Here is a 22154-nt window from a genome sequence, read left to right on the forward strand (position 1 = left end):
GATTATGTATTTGACATAATTATAATTTAGAATTTCTTTGTTTAATCAAACGTATTTTGAAAGTGGGAAAGTAGAAATGAAAAGGTAAGATTCGTAGTGAGGTGGAAAGGTGGGTTCCATTATTTTAATAGCAAGTGTATGGGTGGTAGAAGAATGAAAATGGGGAAGTATAAAATGTTGATAGAAGAAGGAAGAGTGAATAATTATAAATTGTGGTAATTAAGCTAAGGTAGTTAGAAGAAGAGTAGAGTGCAACAACCTCGAAGCTAGTTCAAACTAGTGGGAGGTTGTCTGCCAAAAAAGCAGCAAAAGAAATTGAATCTATAGAAGAAAAGAAAGAAGATGGCTCGTGGTAAGGTTCAAATGAAGAGGATAGAGAATCCAGTTCATCGACAAGTCACTTTCTGCAAACGTCGAGCAGGCCTTCTTAAGAAGGCCAAAGAGCTCTCCGTTTTGTGCGATGCTGAAATTGGTCTTTTCATTTTCTCCGCTCACGGAAAGCTCTATGAACTTGCTACTAAAGGGTATTATTCTCTCATTCTAACTTACTTTCCTTTTACTATTTCTATGTTATGTAACACGCACATATTTCTACTATATATTATAATTTCAAAATAAAACAAAAGGAAGTATTTTATTCATTTTTGTGTTTTTGTGGTGGAAGAAGCATGCAAGGGCTGATTGAGAGGTACATCAAGTCAACCAAGGGAGTTGAGGTGGCTGAGGAAGCCAAAGATACACAACCTCTGGTAAATCCCTTTTCTTACTTTAATACTATGGTTTAATTACATGTTATACCTGGTGAATTCTCCCTTTTAATCTTACATTTATCAATCTTATCAATTACACTACAATAAAAATAGCTTTTAATAATAATAATAAATATACATATTAGCAAAAGGTATTGAAACATTTATTGACATTAAATTTAATATCATTTTAGGCTTAATTGCTATGATCTATATATATATATATATATATATATATATATATATATGTTTTTTTTATGTAACTTTACTATTATTTATCATGGAGAATTTCCAGCTATATAAATAATATTTCAAACTCTGATTGTAATGTCAATTTTAGCATCAGATGCTGTTTGTAGTGAATATTATTGCATGCATGACACTTGGAAAGTGAGAAGACCAACAGGATATATAATTATATTCATATTCAGTCGATAACAAAAACTAATTAAGGATTAAATTAACTAACTTTTTAGAGACAAAAGTACTGCACGGGATGCTTCATGCTTTGGAATATATAATTGCATTATTAACTGCAAAATATTTTTATTTATTTATTTTTTATAAAATATTAGTAATAAGTGATATGAGCCCTTCCTTTGTATTTCTCGCTTTTTGACTTTTGGAAACTATCCACTCAGAAAACAAGTCTTGTTGCTGAGGGAAAGGAGAACTAAAAATAAATAGATGTAGTTATGATAAAAAAAAATCCATTTTATAGGAGTTTAAAAAATAAAGTCCATGCACTTAACTTAGATTACCAATACGTTGTATAAATGAAAATTTTAATGTCATCAAAAAATTGTTTTTATGCTAGGAATTGTTGTATTTAGAAATAATAAAAATAGACAATAGCTTTTTCTTATATGTTACAGTAATAAATGAAAATTCTATTTTTTAGGACCCAAAAGAGGAGATCAACATGCTGAAGAATGAGATTGACGTACTCCAGAAAGGCTTAAGGTATATATTTATCATTTCTGCTCAATATAACTAATTTTTATTTATAGATAACATTGAACCTACCAAACAAATTTGTTGAGAATGATAAAACGACACAACCCTTATCTTCATTTACAAAATATTATATACAATCTCCTATGGTGCGCCTCATAACTAGCGCCAACTACGATATAAACAGAAAAAATATTAATTGCCTATCATTAAACACTAGTACAATAAGAGGCAAAGTTAGGTGGAGTTGACAAACCCACTATCTTTCTTATTTGACCTTATATTTGTAATTAAAAAATTAAATACATATATATACTCATAAAAAAAATGATTGACAACTGATTAGTGATACGAATGAGTGGTGAAAATGCTTTTCACATTAGTGTTGTAGGTTCGAACCAACTATCTATATGCTTTGCAATATTTTTCTCTTACGTTCTAAAATGTAGAACCTACAAAAACCTAATTCTGATTCCAATCATATATACTAGGTAAATCAAAATGTCATACAGATTAAGAAATCAAAAGTCCAAAATGTCATACAGATTAAAATATCAAACGAAAACGAAAAGTAGAGTAAGGAAACATCTAATAACTCCAAATTAAATCATACTGCAAACTCTCATTATATATTTATATCTATATAAACAAATATACACTCGATTAATTCCCAAAACCTCAATGTCACATGCACAAGAGCTAATTAATACAAGCAAAACTTGATAAAATTCTACACGTCATAGTCAAAAGTATAAATGAAAAATAAATGAAGATAGAGAGGGAAATGGGTAAGTCTCCAGAGGCTGGAGCTCATCATGAATCTAACTCGCTGTGCTAACTCTCGTAGGGATTTGCATCAGAAAAGATACAAAAAATGAAGGGTCAGTACAAATCAAAAGTACTTAGTAGATATTATAGGTCGACCAAGCTTAAGCAATTACGATATCAAATAGGAAATACTAAATTTTACCCGCAGAAAATTCTCCAACAGTTTGAGACAGATTACACGACCCATAGTGCATGAAAATCAATGCAATGCAATGAACAATGATCCTACCGGTATACACCCACTCAAAAGTGAAACATTGTAATCTACAACTAGTCACGATCCGAGTCTACATCCTAAACTTGACTGGCACTCGAGAATCATTATTGGACCCCAAGCAAATCCTTATCCTGGTTGACTAGAAGCAGAAGACTAACTCAATCATACATAAACTGAAATTAAATTTCATTGAACTTAAATGGTGTCAGTACATGGAATGTACAAGCATGTAAGGGAAACTCTGCAACATAAGTACAATATCAAACCGAAATAAGGAAGACATACTCACCTCGTCTCAACTCACTATGACTCAAGAATACTAGACCCAATTCGAGGATATTCAACTCAAATTAGGATGCTCAGCTGAAACTCAGGATACTCAAATCAACTCAGGATACCCAACTCAAACTCAAAATGAAAGCAACAATAAAATATGTTATATGCGGGAAGTTTTTAAAACAATAGATAATAACTCAAATGTATATGAAGATATAATAGCAAACTCATTACTCTTATTTGAGAGACTCTCTAATTCACAACCATTAATATGAGTCATGTGATGATACGACGTCTCGCTCACGCTGCAAGAATTGTCCTATACCTTTTCGGGGTATAGAACATCCTAAAAAAGTGAATCCACTAAGCTATGCTTAAAAAACAATAAGAAATCATCTAAAAAATTTCACCCTTTGCCCATGTTGGCAGACATGGTTAATGAGGATTTTAAGTTGTTTGAACTCATTCTCATATCAATGCTCAATACTACTCCCAATAATATATACTAATGCTCATATATTTTAAAACATAACTCTTCCTCTAGTTTGCGGTAATTGATCAAACTACCGTCTTAAAAAAGGTAACTTCTCTTGAAATATCTTTTGATCTTATAACTCATTTAGAAATCTCATTTTCTTTTTTATCAATGCAAAAATTGATAATTTTGGAATACATAGTCCCGTTATACTCATACTTAAAAACACTTTCTCAAAAACATATCAAAATCATAGTAGAATATGACCATTGATGACTTTAGAAAGTCATATTGTATAAACATTAATGATATATCTAGATATCACACTGCTAATGCATTGATGACATACACGATTGTCATACTAATCATTTGTTAAAAATATTTTTCTCAAAACTTATATTTACTTTCTCAAAACTAAGTTTAAGAACTCAAATGTTGACTTTAAAAAGCTATATAAAAATTCATAACTCAGCTCATACGGTTCATATGAAATTATGGAAATGAACGACTCAACTCAAGGATCTTAATAGAAATATAGAAACTCAATACTCAAAACTGAAGACTCAAGAACTCGGAACTCATGACTCAACTATAGACTCCTCACCAAGGATTCTCAATTCATGGAATTTATACGGAATTATGGTCATAAACGACTCGACTCAAAAATCTTAATAACAATTTAAACTCATGAATACATTTCTTCTCACTTTCATATTCAAGTACTCAAATCTTAAAATATGTTTTAAAAGATTGTAAAAGTCTTCTCTAAATGACTCTAGGAACTTCCTCAACTTTACTCTTAAATCTATTTGAATTTAAATTATGAATTCAAGAGTTATGATTTATTATATATAGGATCTCTTGATGATTCAATGTAGTTTGGATAATTAAAATCAGGAAGAGAGTGAAAATACATTTTAAAAGAACACAAACGTCACGAAAAACGAAAAAAGAACAGGGGCAGGCGACCTTGGTGCATTCCAGGGTGCCAACCCCTAAACTTTAAGACACCATTACTGGCGTATTGCATGCGTGGCCCGCCAGCCTCCCTGGCAGATCTATGGCGCATCGCACCACCCCTCCCCCAGAATATTTTAACAAATTTTCATCTCGATTTTTTATTCTAATTCACCTAGAATTAGTTGTTTTTCTTCCGAAGTTTCTTAGATCCGTATATCCAACATAAGTAAAAGAAAATATATTCAAATTTCCTAAAGAACAAACCTCAAACTTGAAACCCTTGCCTCAAGAACTCATCAATCTTTATTAATAACGAATGAAGAAAAAAACTTCAAGAAACTCATCAAGACTCAATACACGAAATCTCATGGATGAATTCAATAAATAAATCATGATTGGCGTGAGGGAGAACTAACCATTACTGTGGAAACTTACATACCTTGAAAGGATTAAATTTTTGGCAAAAATCCTCAAAGCTCACAAAAATCTTGAACGCTCTTCTTTTCTTCTCTTGAAATCCTCTCAAAATCCTAAGCGGTTTTTAGGAATGACTAAAACTGATTCTAAGCATTTTAGACCCGTAAAATATCAAGAAACATGAGCTAGGCTAGTGGAGGTAAGAAAAAGACCAAAATGCCCCTCCTTAAAACGGATGAATTGCCTTAACTAGACCGGCTGCACTCAAATGGGCATATCTTCTTCATTTGAACTCGAAATTTAGCAAACTCAGTTGGATAGATGACTCAAAGAACTTTGATTTGATAGCTCATGGACCACCTAAAACATTTTGTGTTGAAAGTTATGGTCGTTTGAAGATTACCAAAGAATAATATCATAGAGAAATTTATTTGGAATGAAAAATTTCAACTCAACTTTATGCGATGAAGTTTTAGTGACCTTAACATCTAAGAAAATGTTTAATCACTCGGGAAAAAACTTATTCACCATAAAGAGTGACTTAAGTCTTAACTTTGAAATTTTGGGGATGTTATAAGGACTCATAGGGAGTCCCAAGGTCCATATACCTATTCAAAAAGATGTATCGAGCCTAAGATTCTCTTTCGTAAAAATATTGTTTCCATTCATTCAAGTGAAGGATCAATGAACGGAATGATTATAAATGAGGACGATTAGAAGACTAATGCACATGCAACATATATGAATACAATGAAATTCTCAATTAAAGACACAAGCTACGAGCTTCAATATCAATAAAGTTTCTCATTCTTTCATGTAGGCCGGCCACATTTTCTCTTTCATTTTATTTGCATTCCAGTTCGTGTAATATCCTCATTACTAATCACTCCTCATACATACATAAAATAACGCATAAATCTGTCCAAAATGAAATATACAAATCACTATTTCCATGTCTCAAGCCAATCATCGCCATCACAATTTTTCAAAAAAGAAAAAAATTATTAAGTACTTCCTCATCACCCAAGCTATGTCTGAAAAAAGAGTAATCCATAAGTTATCTGTTTACGAATGCGGAACACCTGACTCAACGTAACACATTGAAAACGCAAAGGCTAATTGATACCTGGTCCTACAACTCTTCTTTAACAAATATTACCAATTGTGGGGGACATCCCATCCTGGTCCTTCTATGCAAATGTGGTGGGCTACACCACAGAGCTCATAGCATAACAAAAGCTACTCTAAACTCAAAACACATTCTCTGATAATTTATCTCTCAAAACTTAAGAAAACGTCAAAATTCAACCAAGAACTAAACTAAATCCCTATATAGGCTAAAAATCTCCCTGCAAGCGTACTGGAATCATTAAAATTCAGACATAACCTTGCCAACCTCAAATGTTGACTTTGGTCAAACTTCGAAAGTATCAGACTTAAAACACACATAGAACATAAAGAGATAAGACATACTTGAAAGCTCAAGAAGTTGGACTTAGTATCTTATCCACAAGATGATCTTTTGCACCTTTACAGAAGTTATTATGCTTATCCAATATAGTTATAGGCTTGCTTCTCCTTAAAAGTCAAATTCCAATCCAATTGTACCATGTCTCACTAAATCACATGGAAACTATTTGAATGATATTTCTTTTATATAGACACATGGTAAACACCTCCTAAGAAACTTCACTAGTGGACTAATAAGCCTCAGGCTAAGCTTGACCTTCTTTCAAAAAATCATGATGCCATTCATAGGTGATACCTTGAGCAAAATCTTCCCATCAATCATTAACCCTAAACCTTAAACTATTTTGTTTTTATCTCTTTAATTTGTCCTAATTAATTTAGTTGTCAAAAGCCACTCTTGGATCAACTTCACTTTTTCCATAAAATCTCTCAACATATTACTACCCGAAGGTCTAACATTCCCACGGAGATCTATATATCTTCTCATAAAAATTCTCAACTGATGTCATTTGGATGTTGAAATGGAAGTTATCATTATACACAAACTCAGCTAAAGGAGAAAAAGAAACTAATCTCAACGGCCTTAAAAATTAATGACATAATCCAAAATATATGATTGACCATTCTATAGCTGAAACATTGTACAAAGCTCAACTCAGGTACCCAAATTCTTTTGCATCAAACTCCAAAAATGATATATAAATTGAGTATCCCTATAAAATGATGGAAATAAGCACGCTATGAAAATGAATGATCTCGTATATGTAAATTTGCACCAACTTTTACAAATTGTTGCTAGTTTGGAGTGGTATCAAGTGAACAAGTTTGGCTAATCTATCAATAATGATCCAAATGTCATCAAATTTCATCAAAGTTTGTGGTAATCCTACCAAAATATCAATAGCTACCTCCTTTTGGGTATTGACATCCTATAAACCAACTCACTTTGTCTTTGGTGCCCATTTTTTATTTAGCTGTCAATTTAAACACTAAACACATACTCCATGAATATTTAGGCCAACACAGTTCTCTTTATCCATCGTTCCAGCACCGGGCTCATCTCATAGAGGGAAATATAGTCATATCTTAGTCCTACACTACTAATTATGTTGGCTCAAATCATGATACATCTTTACTACCCATGTATGGATAAAACACCTACAACTATGAGTTTTCTCCATAAACAATTAAGTTAAGTATCATACTTGAGGAACACCCCTTAATACTCAAAACTCCCTCCGTATCTAATACTACCTCTCTAGCTTTACACCTAAACACTTCGTCTCAACCTTATTTTCATCCTCAAATTGTTGAGCCTCACTGAACTCCAAGAGAATAGACTGAGCATCTACACTAGCAAGAATGCTCTCGTGCTTGAAATATCAAGTCACACTAAATGGTTTGCTAATAACTAAATGTACAAAGCCAAAGGATGCTACTCAGCTAACAAAAATGCACGAGTACCGATACTTATTTTCTTTTTACCCTAGGGATCTTTACCACATTGTCCTTATCGAGTGATACATTTTTTTATCATATCATAGTCCTTGAGAAACTCTAACCACCTAGGTTTCCTAAAATTGAGATCCTTCTAGTATAAAAAGTATTGTAGCCTACTATGATCGGTCAAGATCTCTCAAAGAACGCCATAGAGGTATTGCCTCCAAATTTACAGAGAGAAAACTACTACGACCAACTTCAATAATGTGAAGGGTAGTTCTTCTCATAATGTAGGAGTATAAGCAATAACCTTGCCTTTATGCATTACACACAACCAAGAATTTTCACAATACATCATACATTTTTCGCCCTTTATCAGTGAAGTCAAAAATCAGTGCCAAAGTCAATAAAGATTTGAGATTTCCGAAGTTAGCTTTATACTCATTGAGCTACTAAATGTCATATATATATATATATATATATATATGTATGTATGTATATATATATATATGTATGTATGTATATATATGTATGTATGTATATATATATGTATGTATACATATGTATATATGTATGCATAAATATATATATATATATGTATATATGTATGTATACATATATATATATATATATGTATATATATATACATATATATATGTATATATGTATGTATATGTATGTATATGTATATACATATATATATATATATACACATATATATAGCCAACTTAGTTATTGGAGATGCAATAGAAAAAAACATTTTCACAAACCGCCTCTAGTAACCATCCAATCCAACAAAGATCTAAATATTGGCGAGTAAAGTAGTCCTGGATCAATCCTGAACAACCTCGATCTTCTTTGCATCCACAAGGATCTCATCCTTGAACATCACACGCCCAGAGAATGCCATGGACTTAAAGCACAATCGCCAATTGTTTCCCATTCTCTCCTCTATCCATGGTATAGATCAAGATGTCATCGATGAACAAAATGATGAAATCTTAACAATATATAAGGCTTGAATCTTTGACTAATGGAAGCCCAATATCAAATCAACCTTTGAAAACACTGAAGCACCCTTAAACTCATCAAGAAAGTCATCAATGAGAGGTACCATATATTTCTTTTTGATAAACAACTTATGTAAGTACCAATTGTGAATACACATTTGCGTAGAACTATCTTTCTTGTTTACAAACAAACTAGGAATAACCCAAGGGGAAATAGTAGGAATGATGAATCTATTACTCAATAAATCCTGCAACTATTCTATTAACTTTAACACTGTGATCATATAGGGTGGAATGGAAATGCGTTGAGTGATCGACTGTAAATCCATGCCAAAATAGATGTTATGGCCTGGTGGAATGCCTAGTAAGTCGGTCAAAATACCTCCACAAACTAACTCATCACACGAACAAACTCAAATGAGGGAGTACCAACACTTGTCTCCCAAATATATTACAAGTAAGCCAAACATCCCTTCTCTATCATTCTCTTCGCCTTCAAAACAAAATCACCCTTTTCGGGGCATGACTAGGACAGGGACGGGGACTGGTGGACGGGACGAAGGGGGACAGGACGGGGGACGGTGATAGGGGATTTTGAAGGTCGCGAGATTAGGGGGACAAAATTATGTCCCATCCCGTCCCACTATATATACGGGATAGGACGGGGTTTGGCAGGATGGAGCGGGACGGGGGATTTTTTTATTTTTTATATACTTATTTATTTGTAATTTTGTTTTGAAATTATATGTTTTTAGCTAATAAATTTCAAATTTAACTTTAACTTTCAAATTTCAAATTAAATTTTCGAATTTCAAGCTTCATGTTTCAAATTTCAAGTTTCATGCTTCATGTTTTAAATTTCAAATTTTAGAAGTTTAAATTTATATTTTAAATATTTTAAAGTAATTTAAACTTGAAATTTCAAATGTGAAGTTTCGATTTTTAAATTAAGTATTTTAAAGTTAGTTTAGTATATATTTAAATATGTATGTATAATTGTATATATTAAAATTAAAATGCAAGACAATAATTGTATTAAAAAGACTTGAATGAAGACTTCAAATTTATTCAATAAACTCTAATTGCAACTTAGAAATTAGATGTTACAATTTACAAATATTAGTGGAATAACTAATCTACGCAGCCAACTTCTAGGAAGATTTCTGTTTCATCATATGTAAAACTAATATTTGTTACAAATATTATATGAGTAACTAATTTATGCAGCCACCTTCTAGGAAGGGTTCTGTTTCAATTAGTTCTCGTATGTAATTTAATAATATCTGTTTTCTCCTTCAAAATTCAATTATAATTGTCGCATCATATCGATGGTGACATCCTCTGGTGTTGGCAAACTTGCTAGAAACTCTTATGACTCTAACTCATCACCACTACATTTTAATTACTGTTTTAACCCAAGATGCTTGTTTGGAATTAACTTTGGCAAATTATTATTCCTCCTATTTGCATTGACCCATTCTCTAAATAGAATTGATGTTTCCAAACTTTCTTCCGCCAATGAATGTCTATGATCGCCAATTTGAAACTTTTCCACACTGAAAAGCACTCTCTAATGCAACTGATGAAGCTTGAATAGCTAGAACATCATGAATCATTTCACTTAAAATTGGAAATGCAACGCTTCGCCTCCTCGACCATCTTAATAAATCTTCATTGCCATCTTTGATTTTCAATGCTTTCAAAGATTGATTAAGATATTCTTCAAAATCATCACGGTTGGTAGAATTAAGACCAAGAAAACCTCGCATATTAGTTGAAATTCGAACTTCACTCTCAGGATTAGAAGTTTGATCAACTTCTCCTTGAGTATTTTCCGTAGTTCTGTATTTTTCATACAAAATATTTGCTTCTACTTTTATGCTAGACCTACATGTTTCACAAGTTGGATTTTCTTCCTCTAAAATTTCTTAAGTATCATAAAAAGTTTCAACAAGACCCTACACACCTCGAAATTTATAATCAGGATGAAATAAAGTATCAGTTAAATAAATATGAGGAATAGGAAAAAAATTAATTTTTTTTTCAATCATACCTTTAATTGCAACTCTAAATTTATCTATTTTTTAATATTTAGAAAATTTAATTGAAAGAGCACAAATATTTTTTTATACTGATGAAATAGTAGGATAATAAATTCCAGAAAACATGGTTATAGCATCATAAAAAAGTCTTAAAAATTCTAAGAGTTATTTAGTTTCTTTTCAATCTTCATCACAAATTCTGTCTAATGGGTAAGCATTATGAGCATTAAACACCATTTCTATGGGTCTTTTATATTTGTAAGCAACTAAAAGAATTTCGTAAAAAGAATTCCACCTTGTTTTGATATGCCTTGGAATTTTTCTAGGTGACAATTCACATAGTAAACAACGCTCATTAAATTCCCTAATTCTAGAAGCTTTATTAACATAAAAAATCCAAGCAACAACAGATTAAATTTTCATGCAATCACAATCAAATAATGAAATATCATCTTGTACAACTAAATTCAATATATGTGCAACACATCTAACATGAAAAGTTTTAATGTTAATTGGACATATCTAACTTATAACATACAAGCACCGTTTGTATTATTAGATGTATTATCTAATGCGACAGACATTACTTTATCAATAAATATGTAATAATCTAAAACACTCAAAATATTTGAAGGTAAAGTTATAGACACTCTACTATCTCATATGCTAAATATACAATGAAGAAATTGACAATGTTTACATTGATATTTGAAAACATCAGATTTAATAGTAATTTTTTGCAAAACCTCTAAAACCAGGATTATAAGTTTGTTGAATATATTCAATAAAATCGGGATTTGAAGAAAAACTACAAGTCAAACCACAAACAGAAACCATTTTAGCTAAATTTTTGCAATATATTTCCTTATATATTTATGTTGTGTTAGTGGATCACCGCGGTTAGAAGGATCTAATGTTCCTTGAACCATGTTAGAAACCCCTATCGAATCATTACCACTAATATCAAATTATTAACTGGAATTTATTTTTTTCTATTAGCTAATGCTTTATCTTCTTTACATTGAATCGGCACACAAGATAACATATGTCTATTTAATCCCCCCGTCCCACCTTGACCCCACCTTGTCTATGTTTAAAAGGTTGCTTACACTTATTACAAATAGCAATATTGATTTCCTTATCGAAAGTCATAAATTGCCACACAATAGATGTTTTAGGGCGTTGATACTTCACCTTCTCCCTTGTGGGAGGTATAAGGGGTGGACGTCCACAATTTTGCTCCGTTAAATTTGTAGTTTCATTTGGAACTTGTGTCATTGGACTAGTAGGTGTATCTTCTAATTTTTCTTCTGCAGGATCAACTTCTACTTCTTCACCTGAATTTTCATCAAGATTAGGATTAATATTACCATAATGTCTTTCTAAACTTTCATGATCGAGTTGAGCATTTGAGTTAATATCATTAGAAGTATCATCAACATAAGTAGAATCATTTCCACTAAATCTAGCTCTAGATATTGATTTAGATGAAGTACCACCACATTTACTCTTATTTTTTTCTTTACTATTTCTTTTACCAAAGTTAAATATTTTTAAAATGCCACCTTGTTCGTTCTCTTGTTCTTTCTCTTTTTCTTTACAAATACTTTTTTTTTGCTAGAACTCATATTTAATTATATAAAGAGTAATATAAAAATAATAATAACCCAAAAATTAAAGATGAAAAATAAAATGTAAATATTACAAAACGAATGTACCAAACGTCTGCGTTATTAGCAGACGTTAAATCAATTCTTGAAGCTTGTAGTTAGTTATAACTTGTAATTTGGAACTCCAAATCATATACTTGATAGAAAATATGAGATTTATATTGATATAATATGTATATTTAGAATTGAAAATTGAAATATATGTATTATAATAATATGAGACTAAAATGGAATAGAAATTAAAATTTAAGAATTAAGATTGAGACTTGAGAGGATATAGAAAATAGATTAGAGAAATGAGAATAGATGATTTTGTAAGAAATAGTAAGGGAATGAGGGGTATTTATAATATTAAAAATGGGTTAAATGTATTTATAATAACTTGAAGGTTCAAATTAAAGTATTAAAAGTAGGGGGTGGTAGGGGGGTGTTGGGGAAGTGAAAAAGTTAAAAAAATTCGTTTGGGGGGAGGGAGGGGTCCACTAGCCATTTCCCCAATAGTTTCCAATGACTAGATTTTGAAATTTTTTTTAAAAAAAGAGATCCCGCGATCGATCGGTCAGTCGGGCAGGATCGACGAGGACCAAACGCCGAACCGTCCCCTGATCAGTCCACTAAACCCCTATATCTACGGGACCGGGTTCGGCAGGACGGTTCTCGAGCTGGGGCAGGCCGACCCGGTCCCCTTGCCACCCCTGGGCATGACTAACCATACCCTTCCACAACAACTAAGGAAGACCATGCACTATTGAAGTAACATTCTTGGCATGACAATCTAAGATAATATGATAAGGAGATAGTCAATCCATAGCTAAAATTATGTCAAAATCTACTATATTAGGAATAGGGATATCCACCCAAGCATCATATCCTGAAAATATTCACAATACTAAATAAATAAATTTGAATCAACTACTAATGAATCACCTATATGGTTGAAACACGAATATGGACTGCATGGAATCAAAGAAGACCCATTCAAACAAATCTATCCAACATATTTTGTTCCTCAACTATCTTCACAAGTATTTCCATAACAAGTGATACTCGAAAAGCATCCATTTTAGGAGCCACATCAGCAACTGATTGTGCCTTCAGAGTATGAAAGCCTTGAACATGTATCATTTCTGGGGGTTGAATCCCAACTCTAGTATGTAAACCATCGGTGGTGATGGGATACCTCATGTCTAAGCCACACCATCCAATAAGCTAACGAAATTGGAACTGGAACTTGATAACGAACCTAGACTAACCCAGACAACATAAATTTGTGACATACCGAGATTAATTCATTTCATCGATGGAAATGAGTTAAGTCAAAATGCAAAACATAGTATTTAGTAGAACTCTAGTCGTTATGAAGCCTTGTGGAACCTGGTCTATGCCCATTCTTCCCTATGAAAATCCATATCATGAATATTAGTCTAAGGTTACATATCTTTTGCACGACTCTGGGATAGAGAAATAACACCTACCCTACCTCTACCATGACCTTGAATTAGGACCCTAGCAGTGGGTGTGAATACTGTGTGAATAAAATGGCAGCAATTAATTTGGCAGTCATACATGTTGAAAATATTAGCCACAAATGTGAAAATTGGTAGCCACCAATGTGAAAGTTGGTAGCCATGTTTGTGGAATTCAGGTAGTCAAAGTTTGCTATAGTAACACTTGAAGACACACCAAAATAGAGAAGTGTATTGAGTAGTAGTCTTTTGACACTACCAAGTTTTTCATCAATATTATTGTATTACTTATTCGGGTATCATATTTACCCCATTTTAATATTTGGTGTCGTTGTTACTCTCTTGCTATTGCTATTTAGTTTGGACATTGTCCTAGATGTGATTATAATTTTGTCCAACAACGAGGTATCAGAGCCATAGCAAATAATAGTCTGTTGTCCTTTCAAAACCATAGTCTCACAAAAGAAAATTAAGAAAAATAGTGTCTACGAATAAAAGTTATTCTTGGCTCTCAAGTTGTTTGGTAGATAAAGGGCATACAAAACCCTTAAATGAGGAAATTTTGCCCTCAAATGAAAATGAGGTCTTGTTAATGACAAGAAAGAAAGATTAACATGCCCTCGCTCTTATCCATCATTGTTTGGATGATGGCATGTTTAAGAAGGTGGCTGATGCAACCACCAAGGAGTTGATAAAGCAAAGAAGTTAAAACTTCAAACTCTAAGGGCTAACTTTGAAGTTTTAAGAATGAAAGAATTCAAATCCATTTCAGATTATTGTTCAAGATTGATGGTTGTTGTAAATAAACTAAAAAGATACGACGAGAAGTAGATGATGTGCGTCTGGTAGAATAGATCATTCGTTCTTTAACACCTAAATTTGATTATGTGGTGTGTGCTATTGAAGTCTAAAGATATAGACTCTATGACGGTAGATTAATTGGAAGTTTCTTTACTAGCCCATGAAGAGAAAATGAAAGGAGAAAAGAAGAGTCAATACAACAATTTCTTAAAACTTATGCATCCTTCAAAGTATTTGCAGGTGAGAAAAGTTATAAAGGAAATGAACAATGGTGAGGTTGTAGAGGCCTAGGAAGAGGAAGAAGTTATACCAATCATTTCAACAATGAAGATAAATGTCACCAGTCACTTAGAGGTTGTGGTCGTGGTCAGGGAGGGGGTAGAGGTCGTGGAGCCTATCACGGCACAAATGAAATGAGGTATGAAAAATCTAAAATTGAGTATTATAACTGTCCTAAAATTTGAAATTACTCTTGGGAATGTCTTAATAATGTTGAAGAAAAAGTTAATATTGTTGACAACAACAAAGATGAAGATGGATCAACACTATTATTAACACCCAAAGAAAAAGATAAAGATAATTGCAACTCATGGTATCTTGACAATGGAGAAAGCAACATATGTGTAGTTACAAAGATAAGTTTGTGGAGATAAAGAAGATAGTGAAAGATAATGTGTCTTTAAGAGATACATAAAGATTCAAATTGAAGGGATAGGTACGATTTTTATATCCTGTGGTCATAAATTGATTGCCAATGTTTATTATGTACCAAAATTAAAAAGTAATATTTTGAGTTTGGGTCAACTTCTTAAAAAAGAATATGATATTCATATGAAAAATATGCATCTTTGGCTGAGAGATTCAAATGACAACTTAATTGCTAGAGTTCATATGGCAAAGAATAGGTTGTTTCCTTTGAATCTTCAAAGTATCGATGCAAAGTTTTTGAAGACTAATGTGCAAGATGACTCATGGTGTTGGCATATGAGATTTGGGCACTTGAACTTTGATCCGCTCAAATCAATGGGAGACAAGAACATGGTTGATGCGATACCGTTAATCAACCGTCCAAATTAATTGTGTGAAGCTTGTCTTCTTGGAAAACATGAAAGGAGGAGTTTTCCAAAGGAGACTACATCAAGAACAAGTATGCCACTCCAACTTGTACACACCGATGTGTGTAGTCCAATCGATCCACCTTCTTTTGGTAAAAGAAAATACTTTTTGCTCTTTATTGATGATTTCAGTAGAAAGAGTTGGGTATACTTCTTGAAGCAATAATCTGAAGTTTTTGTTGCCTTTAAAAATTTCGAAACACTTGTAGAAAAAGAAAGTGGTTATGAAATAAAAGCATTAAGGTCCGATAGAGAAGACAAATTCACTTCAAAAGAATTTAATGACTTTTGTCAATCTCATGGAATTCGTCTTCCTCTAACGGTATCTTACTCGCCCCAACAAAATGGAGTTGTAGAAAGAAAGAATAGAACAATTCTTAATATGGCTAGATGTATGTTGAAAGCTAAACATCTACCAAAAGAATTTTGTGCTGAAGCTTTTTATTGTGCAATTTATTTGAGCAACAGGCCTCCAACAAGAAGTGTACGAGATCAAACACCTCAAGAAGCATGGAGAGGAAGAAAGTCAAGTGTTAAGAACTTTGAGAATATTTGAGAGAACAGCCTACGCTCATGTTCCACATCAAGGGAGAGCTAAGCTTGACGATCGGAGTGTCAAGTATATGTTTGTTTGTTATAACGCAAGTTAAAAAGTCTACAAATTGTACAATCCAAGCAATAACGAGGTGGTGGTGAGTTGTGATGTTGAATTTAATGAAGAATCATCATGGAACTGGAAGGCTCCGAAAGAAAAATTATATGATTTTCTTCCATACTTCAGAGATAAAGAAGAATAGGAGACCATGACACCTGCACGGGATGCAACCCTGCCTCCTTCACCAGCAAATGTTGCATCTCCATCTTCTCAAGAGAGTTCAAGTGAAAGGCCACATAAGATGAGGAGCATTCAAGAACTCTTTGATGACACAAAATAAATTACTAATTTTGATTTTCTGTGTTGTCTCTTTGTTGATAGTGAACCAATAAATTTTGATGAAGTTGTTACTAACAAAAGGTTGAGACAAGCCAGGGAGGAGTAGATTCAGTCAATAGAGAAGAAGAACAACACTTGGGAGTTAATAACTCTTCCCAAGGAACATCGAGCAATTGGAGTCAAATGGGTATACAAGACGAAGAAAAATGCCCATAGAGAGGTTGAACGATACAACACAAGACTTGTGGCTAAAGGCTATAAACAAAGGCATGATATTGACAATGAAATAGTCTATGCGCCTATTGCCCGCATGGAGACAATCCGTCTATGATCTCTTTAGCGGCGCAAATGAAGTGGAAGATCCATCAACTAGATGTCAAATCAGAATTCTTGAATGGATATCTTGAAGAAGAACTCTATGTTGAGCAACCATTGGGTTTTGTGGTTAAAAATCATGAAGATAAGGTATTGAGGTTGAAGAAAGTCTTATATGGGTTGAAGAAAGCTCCAAGAGCTTGGAATAGTCGCTTTGACAATATACTTTCAAGACAATGGGTTACTCGTTGTCTCCATGAATATGCTCCTTACATTAAAGTTCATACTAATGGAGATATTCTGCTTGTTTGTGTTTGTGTTGATGATCTCATTATAACGGGTAACAACTCAATTCTATTTGAAGCTTTCAAAAAAGCTATGTCCCTTGAGTTTGACATGACGGACATAGGGCTCATATCATATTACTTAGGCCTAGAAGTGAAGCAAATGGAGGAAGACATCTTCATATCTCAAGAAAACTATACAAATGTGATTTTGAAGAAGTTCAACATGTTTGATTGCAACCCTGTGAACATACCAATGGAAAGTGGAACAAAATTTTCTAAGTCTGACGATGGAGAAAAAGTGGATTCCACTTTGTTCAAAAGTCTCGTAGGAAGTCTGAGGTACTTGACATGTACGAGACCACATATACTCTTTGCAGTTGGAGTAGTAAGTCCTTTCATGGAAGCTCCTACCTCCACTCACTGGAAGGTCGCTAAAACAATTTTTTGCTACCTAAAAGGTAGAATTGACCTGGGGCTATTTTATTCTTCTTCTGATGATTTTTATCTTGTAGGATATTGTGATAGTGATTATGTGCGAGAAGTTGATGATAGAAAAAGCACATCAGATTTTGTGTTTTTTTAGGTGATTGTGTTATTTCTTGGAGTTCAAAGAAACAATCAATTGCTACTCTCTCAACTTGTAAATCTGAATATGTGGCAGCGACATCATGTACGTGTCATGCTATTTGATTGAGACGATTATTGAAGGAACTAAATTTTCCACAAATTGAAGCCACAATGATTTGTGTTGATAAAAAATCTGCGCTAGCACTTGCAAAGAATCATGTGTATCATGATCGAAGCAAGCACATAGACACAAGGTATCACTTTATCAGAGAATGCATTGCCAAGAAAGAGTAGAGTTCAAGTATGTGAAATATATGATCAAGTAGCAGATATCTTTACAAAGCCTCTTAAGTTTGATGATTTTCAAAGTTTGAGATCAAGCTTTGGAGTAAAGAAGAAAAATCAAAATTAGGGAGAGATTTGTGGGAATAAAATATTGGCATCAATTAATTTGGCAACCATACTTGTTGAAATTACTAGCCACAAATGTGAAAATTGATAGTCATCAATGTGAAAGTTTGTAGCCACATTTGTGGAAGTAGGTAGTCAATGTTTGGTATAAGTTTGGTAGAGTTTGGCAGCCAATTTTTGTGGAAATTGGCTACCACATTATGTCAATAATGATGCAATCAAGTGTTCAAAAAACTTTATAAATTGAGTGGTAATTGAACACTTGAAGACACACCAAAATAGAGAAGTAATAGAGAGTAGAGAGAGTAATCCACAAACTACTTCTTTGTGAGAAAATAGTGTGCAAGTAATATTATTGTAAGTTGTAAGAAATAAAAGCGTGTTGAGTAGTAGCATTTTGACACTACCAAATTTTTTATCAATATTATTGTATTACTTATTCGGGTATCATATTTACCCATTTTAATATTTGGTGTGGCAGTTACTCTCTTGTTATTGCTATTTAGTTTGGACATTATCCTGGGTGTGATTATCATTTTTTTGCAATAGTTACGCCATATTGTATTGCATCTGATCTTGTTCCCACCATGTGAGTGAATGAAATATGAAGTTTCAAAACTCAAGAGATAGGTAATTAATTTCATATGATAATGAATAAAAAAATATAGTTTTACTTTGAATGTCTCGTAGCCTCCCGAAGATAGATACATACATCACCGTGCCAATATGGTGAGTAAATATCATGTCACTTGATATACCATGTGTATTAGCCATAGTACTCGTTCCCTTGAAAACTTGATTACTCTGTAGTTGTAATTGCTATTGTGAGAATTACTCTAGGGATAGCCATCATGCAATTTATAGCATTGTCCTTGGCGTGTCCATGCCTCTTATGAAAGTACCATGCATTCAGCTAATTATTAGTTCCTCTTCTTCTTATTCGTCAATAACAATATAAAGTTTAATTATCAAAACAATGTCTCTTTAGCTACATGTATGGGGGAGGCGCAGGAACAATGACACTAGATGAACTTCATTCACTTGAAAAGTACCTTGAAATTTGGATGTATCATATTCGTTCAGCAAAGGTAATAATTTCATAAAAGCACCAAATTATTTGTCATTGGAATTATTTAGTCTAGTACTTTTATTCATGTGAAATGAGCGTTGTTTGAATGTCTTGCAGATGGATATCATGTTTCAAGAGATCCAACTGTTGAAGAATAAGGTTAGGCAATATCCAAGTTTTATATTACTAACAAGTTTACTTTTGAAGAAGATGTACTTTCTATTTATTATTTTTCTTAATTCTCAACACTTATCTTGAGACGAAAGTAGTACAATTCTACTTGGTAATTATGATTAGTGAAGTTTATTCCAATATAATGAGCTTTATGGATTTTTATTTGGGACACAATATCTTCAAACGTGATGTAAAGTTTCTAAGCATATTATGATTTAATATTTTGTGGTAGTACTTGTTTCTTACAACCTTTAGTTTAATTACTAAAAATATTATCATATTTATATTAGGAAGGGATACTGGAAGCTGCAAACAAATATTTACAGGATAAGGTAAATACCTTTGGAATTCCATATATTCAAAAAAAATTTACTTATAATAGTTATCATCGTAAACATTTATTTTATCATTGTGTATTTTGCAGATAGATGAGCAATACACTGTGACTAACATGACCCAGAATTTGACTGACTTTCAATGCCCACTAACTGTACAAAATGAGATATTTCAGTTTTAACATATGCTCACTATGTAAGTTATTCTTGTTGTGAAGCATCTATGTAATTTGGTAAGGAGATGTAATAATGATGATTGAGTAATTTCACTTTGGAGAGATGAACATATAAGTATGTTATTATGTTCAATTTAGGTAATATGTTTAGTGTGTGAGCCTTTTTAGTGTATCTTCTCTAGTATGGTGCTACTTATTATATATGTCATCTTATAATTTCTGAGTCAACTTCTTGTTTTGTTATTCAAATGAATCATTATTTTGTTATTGATTGGTTAAATGAACTTATTATATATATATATATATATATATATAAAGTGAGAAGAAGTTTACACAGAAGCTAGATTACAATTTTATCCCTACATTAAATTTAAATGTCATAAATTAAACTTTTCACCTCCAGATTGATTGCAAGCAAAAGAGTACTCCTAAAGAAACTATACATTGGCGTAGGAAGTAATACTTGAATTCAGTTCGGTGGGAGAATCACTACTACAGCCCAAACAAAGAAACTAAATCATAATACAAAGGGATATAAGTATATGAAAGCGGAAATAAAAGCTAAAAACTGAAGTTCCCATAAACTTCAACAAATATCTAACAACTATCGACTAACAATACAGAAGAATAACCTAGAATATGAAAGTCAATATACCAAAACATCTAAACAATGATCCATGTCTAAATACGAATGGGTACAACCTTAAACTATTGAACTAATCAACTAACTAGAACAAGGGTCCAACTTAAAAAATGGTGGGCATAAACGAAAAAGAATCTCATGAAAGCACGGTGTAATTGGCTCACCCTTGAATTCGAACGATGATCATAGATTTTCTAAGTGAGGTCTTCCAGTAGCCGCTTGAAGATGCACTGTACTCAACCGAAATAACAACAAATGCAGAGCCAATACACAATCACAATGTACTGGTAATATCATGCGGCTATCCCACTAATGCAACATAAACAAGTCAAGACAGCATTATAATCACATACATATATATCAACATATACAAAATCGTCGACATTTATGAACAACACAAAACTTCACATTTTATATCAGATCATTGGTTCTCTCATGAAACTTAAATCCAAACAGTTAGAATGTCGAAAAGTTGCAACTGATTCAATATTCATCCGGAAACGTGCAAATCGATCCCATATTTATTTCAGAACGTGGCAATCCAATCCAAGATAGTTATGCTGAAATGTGGCAATCGAACCCATTCACATACCACAATAACAAACACAAGTATATATATCCTTAAGATCATACATTTAAGTCATGATTTCATGGCAATGATATATCATCTATCTCATTTACAATAAATATGAACAACATTGCAACATTCATACATATACAAGTATCATAATGAAGCAAGAACACGCGTACATCACACAGACATAGAATCATAATCATCACCTACCTTGAAATAAGTTTGAAAGCCTAAGAAACTTGGTTCTTTCCTTACCGGATTCGTTTCTCTTGTTCTTGGTGTACAAACATTCACAATAATACGAAAATCAACAATAATCGCTAATTACCTAAAACTATAACAATTCTATGAAACCTAAATCAAACCCATGATTCCAGTTATCCAAATTAGGGTTATTTCTACCATATAATCTATAGCAAAATTATTTTCCATCAATATTCATCCATTCTATTAGTTCTATGGATCGAAAAATGAATGGGGGGGGGGGGGGGTGAACAACTTACATTTAGAGTCAGGAATGGTGAAAAATGAGTAGGAGTCTCCTGAGGTTCTTTTGTGAGCTCAAAAATCTGAAAAGTGCATAATGAGGTTGTTTACGGTTTATTAACGACCTCAAGTCGCGTCGATCCCGTCGCAGTGGCCCTCACCCCGCTGTAGCGGCTCTGCCAAGGTGACCCATATCCTGCCAAAAGCTGCAGAAATGGAACCAGTGAGCTATTTAAAAGAATTTCAAAATTCCATTTCACAACACACCTTTAACCCATGACGATAAAAAAATA

The 22154-nt window shown here is 32.8% G+C and overlaps 1 protein-coding gene across 2 annotated transcripts; it reads left to right on the plus strand.

Moving 5' to 3' along the window:
* The first annotated feature begins 221 nt into the window (after window positions 1-221).
* LOC544256 (TAGL12 transcription factor) lies at window positions 222-20330 on the plus strand. Of its 2 annotated transcripts, none has more exon segments than NM_001246835.2 (7): window positions 222-524; window positions 665-749; window positions 1651-1712; window positions 19393-19492; window positions 19591-19632; window positions 19938-19979; window positions 20072-20330. In NM_001246835.2, coding segments are annotated over 7 exon segments (606 nt in total). In that variant the 5' UTR covers window positions 222-342; the 3' UTR covers window positions 20165-20330.
* The last annotated feature ends 1824 nt before the right edge of the window (window positions 20331-22154 follow it).

This window comes from Solanum lycopersicum, chromosome 11, assembly GCF_036512215.1.
Source record: "Solanum lycopersicum chromosome 11, SLM_r2.1".
NCBI lineage: Eukaryota > Viridiplantae > Streptophyta > Magnoliopsida > Solanales > Solanaceae > Solanum > Solanum lycopersicum.